The following is a 12744-nucleotide window of genomic DNA, read 5'->3' as shown; positions in this document are numbered from 1 at the left end:
TTCTGTCCATCCACCCTTTGTGGATGAGTCTATTACCGATTTTCTTATGAATCTATCTGAAGTTAGTAAGCTGTGTGGGCTCTTTCCATGAATTTGGAGATGAATTCTGAATACTGGCACAAATAACCCAGGCAACATGATAAGTTTTAAGCTTTTTATTCAGTGATAAAATGCATAGGAGACTGAGGGCATATCTAAAAGAGAAAAGGAAATCTGGATTCAAACTCAGCAGAGAGCAGGCCCAAAGCCAGTCACATGGAGGAACATGTCGGCCAGGAAGCATAGAGCGGGTGTCCCGAAGGCCATGCGCCCCAAAGGTGTGGATCAACAAGGGGATCGAGGGCAGGGGGAAAAGAAGGGCAAAGAGAAAAAAGGCCGGGCCCACCTTGTTTCCTGCCTTTAATCCACGTCCACAAGGAGTGGTTAATTAGTCTGATTGGCAGGTGGGAGCACAGTTTGGTCAGGTAGGGGCAAGAGATCACACAGGGGTGTGGTGAAGGCTGGATCTTCCAGCTCACAAATCTGATCAGTTTTATCTTATATGCCTGTCTACATAAAACCCACTGAATTAAGGCCCCCCAATGCACAAGGCCTTCCAAGCAGTTTTTGCTGTATTGGGGTCCTGAGTGAACTGATTTCCCCTTTCTTTGCTCTCCTATGCAATCTTGCTGTGTAGAACACAACAAATGCAGTAAGGACGTCTGCATAATGTTTTGCATTATAAGCTCTGATCACTCCTAGCTTTCTGGGCACACGTGAATTTATTTATAAAGATCTGGTACAATGTGGTTTTCAGAGGCAGAGTTGTTGCTTTCCTGGGTGTATTGAGTCCTAACCTCATGAAGGATGAATTCCCGGATGTTCTCTCATTATTTCCTCTCTTTCGTCCTTTTGCAGTCCATCCCAAGAGAGGACAGTGGAGACTTCCCTAACCGGCATCTCATCCTGCTCAAAGACACAGAAGCTGGCCTGGGTAGGAAGCAGGGCATGGTGGGTGCAGCAGGAAGTGAGAGGGCCCACCTCAGATGGGAGGACCAGGAGGACGATGCCTTGGCTCATTTCCCTGGGTCCAAGGTTGGCACTCCCTATGGAATATCCCAGGTCGTGTCTCCATGGTGTGGAGGAGTCCCGAGTGGATTCATACATGAAGGTGAATCTGTTCAGGACCTGTGGGTTTGCTTTACCACCCAGGTATCTCCATGTGCAGTTGCGGCTGTGCCCCCATTAAACAACCACACCCCTTCACTCATTCATTCTCACTTGCCTGTAGAGATACTTCTCACACCCTGCTTAATCATGTCTATATGTGCATAGTTATTCCCCTTCCTGTTCCATCCCCTCAATTGTCTGAATGATGCACTGTGGATAGAGATTCCTAATGCATGAGTCAGCACCAATATGTGTTTCCTTCAGCCAATATAAGGAGTTCTTTGGCAGTGACCTTGGGTCAGGTGCACGGAGAGTCGGTGTGTTTGGTGTTGCCCGGTCTCACCTCCTGAGTGTCTTAATTGTCTGGGAGACTCTCAGTAGAACAGGAAGTGCCTGGTGGAGGAACACGGGCTTGCTGAGGGAAAGGGGGTTGCATGAGCACCAGTAGGGACTGGGACATTTTCTTTTCTCTGTCCTGATAGTTAGTGAACTGTTCTGCCTGCCTGCCCAAGAGGACCCAGACCCCCAAGAGCACAGATGCAGTCCTGCGGGGATCAGCGGTCATCAGCTATGACCGGTGTGCGGGCTCCTCCTCAGTGCCAGTCAGGTGTCTCCTGTGCTGAGGGAGCTGTGACATCAGGGAGCAGGAATCTGCTGTGCTCCTGAGACCTGCAGGATGTGGAGGGCAGCGGGAGTAAAGCTCACACAGTGCGGGGGGGAGCAGAGCTGCTCAGGCTCCCAGATGACCTGAGCTGGTGCCTCTGCATCTTCCCTCGTGTGTCTGACTGGTTGGGGCCTGGTGGTTAGCATTCTGCAGCTTGTGAGAATGCCCTTGTAAGAGGGCCCCACAGTTGAAGGAAGGTGGTCTAGGTTCATGTGTGCGCCCACTGTGGATATTTCCCATGGTCTCATCTAAGTCCAGTGTGGAACAGCTGTGTTTGCATGCCTTGAAGTACTTTCTGATGGTAATTTGATAGTGGGGGGTCTTTTGTTCCAGGTAGCTTCATGTGGAAGTGCAGCTGTCCCCTCATTAAACAACTACCCCTTCACTCATTTCATTCTCACTTGCTTTTAAAGACACTTCTCATACCCACCTTAACCTGTCTATACATGATTACTTACTCCCTTTGTCTTCTATTCCCTCAATTGTCTGAATGATGCACTGTGGATAGATTCCTCCTAATTGATGAGTCAGCACCAATAGGAGTTTCCTTCTAGCAATAGAGGGAGTTCTCAGGCCGTGACCCTGGGTCAGGTGCACGGAGAGTTGCTGTGTTTGGTATGGCCCCTGTCTGCCCTCCTGAGTGGCATTAGTGTGGGACCCTCATTGTCCACAGGAGCAGGGGAGAGCCCTATAAGAATAGAATGCTAAGGCCAGTGGTCCACAAATGGCTGTAACCCTTCCCTCTCTTCCTTCCCAGTACCTCTGGGTACAGACCCTTTAAGATGCCTGGGTGAGACTTCATGTCAAAATGACTTGTCAGTGACTGGGTCAGTATATCTGCCTGTCCTGGTCCTCCTGGGCAAGCAGGCGTGGCAGGGCTGTGTGACAATGTCTCAGTCCAACTGTTGTAGGATAGGATTGGGTCAGAGCCCCTGGTCCTATGCCTTCATTCCAGAGGGCTGAAGCCATTTGTGATGCTGACAGTGTAGCCTGGCTAGGCGTTGTGCCTTTCCTCGCTGGTGCTGCCATAAGGAGCGCCCATTGAGTGTTGGTCCCTAGGGCAGGAGTTTCTTGTTGAGGCCAGGCTGCCTGGGCACCAGATGGGTTCAGTACCCAGTGCATTGCCTTAGCTCCTGGTGCTCCCCTCAGAACCAGGCAGAGTAGCCCTTGTGGATTGCAGCCATGCTGGGCAGCCACTGGACAGCACCGTTTTTTTTTTTCTTCACGAAGGGAGGAGGGAGGACCCGCGGGTACAGGGCAGATGGCATTTGTGGAGCAATACTGCCATCAAGAGGAATTCATTTGCGGATACTGCCAGGCTGGCGGCTGAGCGCCTGCGCAGAACTGGCTTCCCAAGGACATGAGGGTGCAGGCAGTTGTTGAGGCCATTTCCGCGGTGGGCTCCAAGCCTTTGGAGTCCCGGGGCTGCTCGGTTTCCTGCAACATGTGGGCTCCGGAGGCTTTGGACACGGGCAGTGGCAGGGGGTGGGCTCTGGGACTTGTGTCCACAGTGTCCTAGCCTGGAAGAGTCAGGATTCTGGTAGCGGCCATGTCTGGGCGGGGCTTGTGGAAGCCTCAGCCATTTTGTCTGAGCAGGAGCTGTGGGCATTTGGTGTCTCCTCTTGTCTTAGGGGTGAAGTAGGTTGCAATACTTTCTATGCTGAATCGTCTGGGATATTCCCAGTGTCCCAGGAACTACCTGGTAGACTAACACAGGGGCTTGTTGAAGGAAAGGAGGTTATATGAGCACCAAAGGGACTGGAGCAATTTCCCTCCTTGTCGCTTCAGAAGTAATCTGTTCAGCCTGTCTACCACATCCCAGGAAACCCCGGTCCTCGCAGGAGCACAGATGCAGTCCAGCGGGGAACAGCGGTCATCAGTGTGACAGGTGTGCGGGCTCCTCCTCAGTGCCAGTCAGGTGTCTCCTGTGCTGAGGGAGCTGTGACATCAGGGAGCAGGAATCTGCTGTGCTCCTGAGACCTGCAGGGTGTGGAGGGCAGGGAGAGTCAAGCTCACACAGTGCAGGGGGAGCAGAGCTGCTCAGGCTCCCTGCTGTGACCTGGTGGGGAGAGTCAGGACCTGCTGCCTCCCCTCCTGTGCAGAGACACAGTGCCCTGAGCTGCTTCAGCTCCAGGCTGTGCACCATGGTGGCCCCTGAGGACTGACTCACATGAGTTCTGTAGCCTTGTAGGCCGGGCCTCTCAGGATCCCTGGGTGGGGAGGCGGCACTCAACTTTCCACACCAACCTTGCTGGTGCCTGCTCTGGGCACTGAACTCTCTCTCCCTCATTTCCGGAGCCTTCCTTGTGGGATGTGCTGGAGGATACAGAGGCCATTCTGAAACGGCTTCCGCTGGATGGCGCTGCTGCTCCAGAAATGGAACTGTCCCGACTTCCCCTTGTCTCCCTCCGCCTTTTGTGGCTGAAAAAAATAATGGCATATTCCAAATACAGGAACCCAAGAATGAATGTTTCCAATTTTGGGGTACTTGGGCAGTTGCTGTCCCATTTAAATGTTGTGTCTCCGACAGTAATTTTCAGTGGGAAGACTAGATATAACTTGTGCATCTGTAGATACTTCATTCCCATGTGTGTTTCTATCCAAATGTCACCATGACTGCTCCCCAGTGTCCTGATCACACTGTGGGAGCAGCCACACCTGCCTGGGTGCAGTCATCTTCCCTAGCATCCTGCATGTCTGGGGAAGGTGAATCAGCGCCTCTGATAGAATGAGCTCTCCAGCTTCTGACTACTTTTCCCTCAGCTCCTCTTTCTCTCTCCATCACCACCAACACAGGGAGAGGCAGGAGGCCCTTCTCTAGCCAAAACCTTGGACATTTTAAGGTCTAGGGAGCAGCCCTAGAGGTTATAAAGCATTGTGGGGGTTGTCATGCACGTTCTTGCATACTTAATGCTTTCTCTGTATTTGGGTCTATGCTTTGTCATACATTCATTGTTTCTCAAATCCATGTTGGTGGACACTGTTGAAATAGATTCCTTCCATTGCTGGGATCATAAGTATGTCTTTTCTCTGGCAGCTCCCTGATGGGTTTTGGACAACAACTGGGGGCCTGAGTCAGCTGCTAGGAGGGAAGGTGTGTCTTGGTTGTAGCACTTAGGTCACCTCCTGAATGCCCATTGTGTGGGAATCTTTTTATCTGAAGTCCAGGGTACAGCCCAGAAGAGGAGCCAGGTGTTCAAGCCCTGCTGTCTTAGTGTCAAGGATCTTCAACCTTCCTGTGCCCCAGTGTCTTTGAGCTGGTGGAACTCACTTCCTGTCTTTGTGTCTGACCATTAGAAATCTGGTGTTTAGGCTGACCTCCCAGGAACTAGGAGAATGCCTAGGTTAGAGAGTTCCCAGCGGGAGGTAGTTGGTCTGGGCCCACCTGTATTTGCAGTGGTGCTATTTCCTGTGCTTTATTCCTTGTGCAGTGGTAATGGTTTCAGCTGTGTTTGCAAGTGTACATTCTTAGCATGGCTTCATGGAGACAGTTTCTTTGGATCATATGCCTTAGGCCTAGACCTCCATCCATGGAAAGTCCTTTCAGCATGGAGAGCCAGTTGTCAGAGCTGGGACACCCGGTTGCACACTTCACCTAAGTGGACACACGTTGATTCTTGGTGTAATAGGAAATGGCAGAGGAGGAATAAGAGGATTGTGTAGTACTGGAGAGGCCTTGTTGGTATTTTCATGCATTTTTCCATGACGACTGTGTTGTTTACCTGTCAGCAAATTCGTATTCTTAGACAACCAACCTGGCCACGTGTGGGAGTAGAATCAATCCAGGTTCCAGGCAGGACCTAGGGCAGGTTCAGCAGACTGGGACCTTTGTACAAGGATTAGGGGAAGTTGACCCACGTTGTTTCAGCCTCTGTAAGAACTAGGACCAGGTTGTGTCTCCTTGGTGTGGAGGAGTGCAGGGTGTTTAGCACATGGAGGAGACTGTGTGCGGAACCCGTGGATTTGCATCATTTCCCAGATAGCTCCACGTGCCACTGTGGCTGTGTCCCGATTACACAACCGCCCTTTCATTCATTCATTCTTACTTGCCTCTAAAGACACTGACACCCACCTTAATCATGTGTATGTATGCATACTTATTCCTGTTCCTTCTCCATCCCCACTTCTTCCTGAGTGATGCACCGTGGCTAGAGATTGCTCCTAAATCATGAGTTTTCACTAGTATGTGTTTCCTTCTGCAAACCTGGGAGTTCTCAAGCAGCGATCCTTGGTCAGGTGCAAGGAGAGTTGTTATGTTTGCTGGGATTCCTGGCTCCAGTCCTCACTGACCCGAGTGTGGGACCCTGATTGTCCAGAGCAGAGGAGAGCCCTGTGAGAGCAGAGAGGCACTGAGGCCTGTGGTCCTGGGGTGGCTGCAACCCTTCCCTCTCTTCCTTCCCAGTACCTCTGGCTGCAGACCCTTTAAGAGTGCCTGGGTGAGACTTCATGTCAAAATGACTGGTCAGTGACTGGGTCAGTATATCTGCCTGTCCTGGACCTCCTGGGAAAGCTGGCGTGGCAGGGCTGTGTGACAATGTCTGACCCACTGTTGTCAGTATAGGATTGGGTAAGAGTCCTGGGGCCTATGCCTTGATTCCAGAGGGCTGAAGCCATTTGTCCTGGGGACAGTGCAGCCTGCTTAGGTGTTGTGCCTATGCCTGCTGGTGTTGCCCTTAGGAGTGTCCCTTGAGTGGCGGTCTTGAGGGCAGCCCAAGAGTTTCTTGCTGAGGTCAGGATTCCTGGGCACTAGATGGGTTCAGCTCCTAGTGCATTGCCTTAGTTCCTGGTGCTCCCCTCAGAACCAGGCAGAGTAGCCCTTGTGGATTGCAGCTTTGCTTTGCACCCACTGGACAGCGCTGTTTTTTTCCTTCACAAAGGGAGGAGGGAGGACCAGCGGGTACAGGGTAGATGGCATTTATGGTGCAATACTGCCATCAAGAGGAATTCATTTGCGGATACTCCTAGGCTGGCGCCTGAGCGCCTGCTCAGAACTGGCTTGGCTTCCCAGGACGTGAGGGTGCAGGTGGGTGCTGAGGCCATTTCCGCAGGGGGCTCAAACCCCTTGGAGTCCCTGAGTAACTTGGTTGCCTGCAGCGAGTGGGCCCTTGAGGCTCTGGACACAGGCAGTGGCAGGGGCTGAGCTCCGGGACTTGTACCTCTGTGTCCTAGCCTGGAAGAGTCCGGATCCTGGTGGCGGCCATGTCTGGGTGGGGCTTGTGGAAGCCTCAGCCATTTTGTCTGAGCAGGAGCTGTGGGCATTTTGGTCCCTCTTTTCTTAGGAGTGAAGTAGGATGCAGCACTTTCTGTTCTGAATTGTCTAGTAACTCCCAGTGGTCCAGAAACTGCCTGGGTAGGAATACAGGGGCTTGTTGAGGGAACGGTGGTTACATGAGCACCAAAGGGACTGGAGCATTTTCCTACCTCTGTCCCCTCATAGGTGACCCGATCAGCATGGCAGCCATCCCAGGAGGACCCCGGTCCCCGCAGGAGCACAGATGCAGTCCAGCGGGGAACAGTGGTCATCAGTGTGACAGGTGTGCGGGCTCCTCCTCAGTGGCAGTCAGGTGTCTCCTGTGCTGAGGGAGCTGTGACATCAGGGAGCAGGAATCTGCTGTGCTCCTGAGACCTGCAGGGTGTGGAGGGCAGGGAGAGTAAAGCTCACACAGTGCAGGGGGAGCAGAGCTGCTCAGGCTCCCTGCTGTGACCTGGTGGGGAGAGTCAGGACCTGCTGCCTCCCGTCCTGTGCAGAGACACAGTGCCCTGAGCTGCTTCAGCTCCAGGCTGTGCACCAAGGTGGCCCCTGAGGACCGGCCCCCACTGCATCTTTAGCCTTGTAGGCCGGGCCTCTCAGGATCCCTGGGTGGGGAGGCGAGCACTCAACTTTCCACACCAACCTTGCTGGTGCCTGCTCTGGGCACTGAACTCTCTCTTCCTCATTTCCGGAGCCTTCCTTGTGGGATGTGCTGGAGGACACAGTTCATTCTGAAACAGCTTCCGCTGGATGGCGCTGCTGCTCCAGAAATTGCACCATCCCATCTTCCCTGTCTCTCCCTCCGCCTTTTGTGGTTGAAAAAAATAATGGTGTCCTCCACAGAATGGAACCCAAGGATGTAGAATCACCTTTGTGTCTGAGGTCCCTGGCTCTGCAGATCTCACACTAGGGCCCTGGTGATCAAGATGTCAGCAGATGCAGCATAAACCCTGCAGGGTTGGGTGTAGCACCCCCACCCCCACTAGACTGTGATTCCCTCTGTGCTCCCAGGGCAGACACCTCACTGGTCTTTTTCATTGCTACCACCTCTCTGTTGTGTCTGTTAAGCCCAGGAACCTGGTGCATTCTCCTGGGGACACAGCCCTTCCTTGGTGAGCTGGTGCCTCCCAGGGGCAAGTGAGCAGGAAGTCTAAGGTGGGTCATGCTCTTTGCCAGCTACTTCATGCTAAAGGCATGTCCAGGTCAGCTTCTCTTAGGAGAATACTAGGAAGTTTCTAGACTCATCCATCCAACCCTGTTTTGTCACGGTCTCAAAATCGTGTTGAAAACCTGTCTGTCCCATTCATTTCTCACTGTTGAGGTTCATCGTTTTGTCATGTGGACTTTTGTGCATTAAGACCTCAGGTTTTCAGGCCCTGTTTCCCAAACCCTGGGTCAGGGATGATTTGAAAGTCTTGGGGGCTGGTCCCCAGTACCTGCTTGTGACTGTGACAGTGCTGGTTCCCTCTGCTCCTCAGAGCTGGGGCCTTGGTGCCACATGTCCTGAGTCAGAGAATACAGACAGCTTCCCTGTCATATGGAATCCCCCTGTTTTCTAGTAAGAGCAACCGTGTTAATGCAGACCTATCAACAACTCTAAGCTGTGCAAGCTGCCTGACATTGGTTTTCCTTCAAGGCTCGAGTGGCAGGAAAAGTGCTGTGCTGTGCTTCTGGCTCCAAGCTGCTAATCATGATGGGCACGGTGGCCTGCCTCCACTACCTTCCTAGTAGACTCCCAGGTCTCCCTGGGAAATCCACACTCCCATGTTTTCACACCAACTCTTTAGGTGCTGGGTGACATGGCCTAGGACAGCGCCAGCGTTTCCTGAGAGCGCCACAGCCACTCTTCCTCATATTAGAAGGCACCTGGAACATTCCAGTGACAGTGTCCGAGTCAGACTGTGCCTGGATGAGGAGGTGTCCCAGCCTGTGTGGCCTTTGCATGGATTGTCCAGGGCTGAAGCCAAGGGTGGTGTAGACGGTGGGGCTGGCTTAGGCGCAGGTCCCTACTGTGGCTCAGGTGTCATTACAGACATCCCTTGTGCACTGGTCCCCTGTGTAGCCCCCAAGCTGTGTCAAGGAAGGGGGAGGAAATGCTAGGGTTCAGAACAGGTGGCATTTGTGGTGCAGTTCTGCCATCAGGAGGAAGCAGTTGGCGCATCTCACCAACCCTTCCAGTTATATGCATGCGTGGACTAGCTTGGCCATAAAGGGAGGGTGCAGATGGGTCCCAAGGGTGCACCCTGTGAGAGCTCGGAACCCTTGGGTCCAGAGCCAGCGTGGCCACTGCGGCCTGTGGGTTGTGGAAGCCCTGAACACAGGTGAGCCTCGTGCTGAGCTCCAGGTGCTGTGACGGATGGGCCCAGCGTGCAGAACTCGGTATCCTGAATGCAGCCATGTATGGGTGGGGCTTGCAGAAGTCTCTGCAAAGACCTCAAGTTGGTTCTGATCAGGATTCTATCTTATTTTCCTAATCCCCTTATGCCTTGAAGCATTGGGGTCACTGTTTTAGATGACCTCAGGACCCCAAGAGGACTCTTTCAACTTTGAACCTGCCTCCTCCTACAATAACACAGGAGTCTTCCAGTTTCGGAATCTGCTTATGGCAGTTAGAACTGATCTGTTTCCATTCCATGGTGTCTGGCTCCGAGTCCTTACGTTCAGCCTCCCTGTGAGCTCCCGAGAGCTTCCTGTTTGAGCAGGAGCATAGGGCCGCCCCTGACTGCAGTTGTCCTTAGCAGAAGAAGCCTGGATGACAGGGGCCCCCTAGGGGTGGGGATCCTAGCAGTGTGGGAGGAGCCAGCAGAGGCAGTGACCAGGGTGGATGCTGCCTATGAAGAGCAGACTTTCTTTGAGGGGTGCCAGAAAGTAACACACAACTGGGACAGAAACGGACTTGAAACCCTGAACTGCTTTAGGTCTAGCTCCAGACAATCAGGAGATCTCACCTGGTTTTTCAGCAGGGCCAATGTCCAGAGAAACTCAGCTCCTTGTCTCAAATATGGCGGCCAGTGAGGCCTGCCCTCCTCTGCCTCCTTTCCTTTTCTGCCTGGGCCCCAGGTCCCACCCCTGGGTGATCCGATCGAGACCTACTGAGGCGGCACCTGTTGCTGGGCCCTGGCCAACCGCAAGAACCATACTTGCTTCCACCCCACTGTTCCCTAATCACATTCTACTAGGGTCTACACAGAGAGAGGTGAAGCCACAGTCAGACCACTTACATTTCATGGCTGTGTTGCCCCACTATTGCCACCTGCCCCCATCTTCTCCTTTCCTACCCTTTGTGGATGAACCCACCAATGTAAGGCCCCAAATGCACAAGGCCTTTCGGCAGTGTCAGCTGTCGTGGGGTCCTGAGGGAAATGATTTCTCCCTCTCTCTGCTCCCCTTGTGGAATGTTACTGTGTAGAAAATAACAGTATGAGTAAGGATGTCTACAGGTCCCTTGACATACCATAACTTTTTACATTATAAGCCCGAGCCACTGCCACCTTTCTAGGTACATGTGAATTTATTTATAAAGGTCTGGTACAAGGTTGTTTTCAGAGGCAGAGTTGTTGCTTTCATGGGTGTATAGATTTCCCACCTCATGAAGGATGAATTCCTGGATGTCCCTCTCCTTATTTCCCTTCTTTGGTGTTTTTGCAGCCCATTCCAGAGAGAGGACAGTGGAGTCTTCCCAAATAGGCGTCCCATCCCGCTCAGAGACACAGGAGCTGGCCTGGTAGGAAGCAGGGCATCGTTGGGGCAGCAGGAAGTGACAGGGCCCACATCAGAATGGAAGATGGGAGACGATGCCCTTGCTCACCTCCCTGGCTCACACTCCCTATGGAATGTCCCATGTTGTGTCTCCGTGACGTGTAAGAGTCCAGATTGGATATGCACATGGAGGTGCCGCTGTCAGGACCCGTGGGTTTGCTATACTATCCAGGTAACTCCACGTTCAGCTCTGACTTTGCCCCCATTAAACAACCACCCCTTCTCATTCATTCTTACTAGCCTGTAAAGATACTTCTCACACCCCCTTTATCATGTCTATACATGCATACTTATTCCCCTTCCTGTTCCATCCTGTCATTTGTCTGAATGATGTGCTGTGGATAGAGATTCCTAATTCCTGCCGGACCCGTGACTCAACAGGCTAATCCTCCACCTTGGGGCGCCAGCACACCAGGTTCTAGTCCAGGTTGGGGCGTCGGATTCTGTCCCTGTTGCCCCTCTTCCAGGCCAGCTCTCTACGGTGGCCAAGGAGTGCAGTGGAGGATGGCCCAAGTGGTTGGGTCCTGCACCCGCATGGGAGACCAGGATAAGCAACTGGCTCCTGCCTTCGGAACAGCGCGGTGCGCCGGCCGCAGCGCACCAGCCTCGGTGGATATTGGAGGGTGAACCCACGGCAAAAGGAAGACGTTTCTCTCTGTCTGTCTGTCTGTCTCTCTCTCATGTCCACTCTGCCTGTCAAAAAAAAGTTAAAAAAAAAAAAAAAAGGATTCCTAATTCCTGCGTCAGCACCAATATGTCCAATATGTGTTTCCTTCTGCCAATATAAGGAGTTCTCCAGCATTGACCTTGGGTCATGTGCAAAGAGAGTCAGTGTGTTTGGTGTGGCCCCTGTCTGCCCTCCTGGTGTTGCCCTTATGAGAATCCATTGAGTGTTGGCCCCAAGGGTAGCCCAGGAGTTTCTTGTTGAGGCCAGGCTGCCAGGGCACCGGATAGGTTCAGCACTCAGTGCCTTGCCTTAGCTGCTCCTGCTCCCCTCAGACCCAGGCAGAGTACCCTTGTGGATTGCAGCCTTGCTTTACACCCACTGGATGGAGCCATTTTTTCCCTTCACGAAGGGAGGAGGGTGGACTCCCGGGTACAGGGCAGATGGCATTTGTGGAGCAATACTGCCATCAAGAGGAATTCAGTTGCGGATACTGCCAGGCTGGCGGCTGAGCGCCTGCGCAGAACTGACTTCCCAGGGAAGTGAGGGTGTAGGTGGGTGCTGAGCCCTTGGAGGCTCGGGACAGCTCTATTCCTTGCAGTGAGTGGAATCTGGAGTTTCCTAACACAGCAGTGGCAGGGGGGCTGAGCTCCCGAACTTGTGACAGCTGTGTCCTAGCCTGGCAGAGCCAGGTGTCCTATGGCCGCCATGTCTGGGCGGGGCTTGTGGAAGCCTCAGCCATTTTGTCCTGAGCAGGAGCTTTGGGCTTTTCGTCCCTCTTTTCTTAGTGAAGTTGGGTGCAACACTATCTGTTCTGAATTGTCTGAAAACTCCCAGTGGTCCAGGACCTACCTGGGTAGGAACACAGGGGCTTGTTTAGGGAATGGTGGTTGCAAGAGCACCAATAGGGACTGGAGCATTTTCCTACCTCTGTCCCCTCATAGGTGACCTGATCAACATGGCGGCCATCCCAGGAGGACCCCGGTCCCCGCAGGAGCACAGATGCAGTCCAGCGGGAAACAGAAGTCATCTGTGACAGGTGTGCGGGCTCCTCCTCAGTGCCAGTCAGGTGTCTCCTGTGCTGAGGGAGCTGTGACATCAGGGAGCAGGAATCTGCTGTGCTCCTGAGACCTGCAGGGTGTGGAGGGCAGGGAGAGTCAAGCTCACACAGTGCAGGGGGAGCAGAGCTGCTCAGGCTCCCTGCTGTGACCTGGTGGGGAGAGTCAGGACCTGCTGCCTCCCATCCTGTGCAGAGAC

At 53.2% G+C, this 12744-nt stretch overlaps 1 protein-coding gene across 15 annotated transcripts in view; it reads left to right on the top strand.

Moving 5' to 3' along the window:
• The window catches only part of LOC133753512 (uncharacterized), a 212508-nt gene that overhangs the window by 120636 nt on the left and 79128 nt on the right, over positions 1–12744 (top strand). For all 15 annotated transcript variants that reach the window (XR_009865069.1, XR_009865068.1, XM_062184180.1 and 12 more), the window contains exon 14: positions 898–973. Coding sequence is in view for 13 of the 15 variants with exons in the window: in XM_062184180.1 (XP_062040164.1) it covers positions 898–973 (76 nt within the window). In the remaining 2 variants the exon portion in view is untranslated. The remainder of the gene's footprint in view (positions 1–897; positions 974–12744) is intronic.

Source organism: Lepus europaeus, chromosome X, assembly GCF_033115175.1.
Source record: "Lepus europaeus isolate LE1 chromosome X, mLepTim1.pri, whole genome shotgun sequence".
NCBI classification, from domain to species: Eukaryota; Metazoa; Chordata; class Mammalia; order Lagomorpha; family Leporidae; genus Lepus; species Lepus europaeus.
Note: the sequence above shows the minus strand (reverse complement) of the source record. Positions and strands in the feature narration are given on the sequence as shown.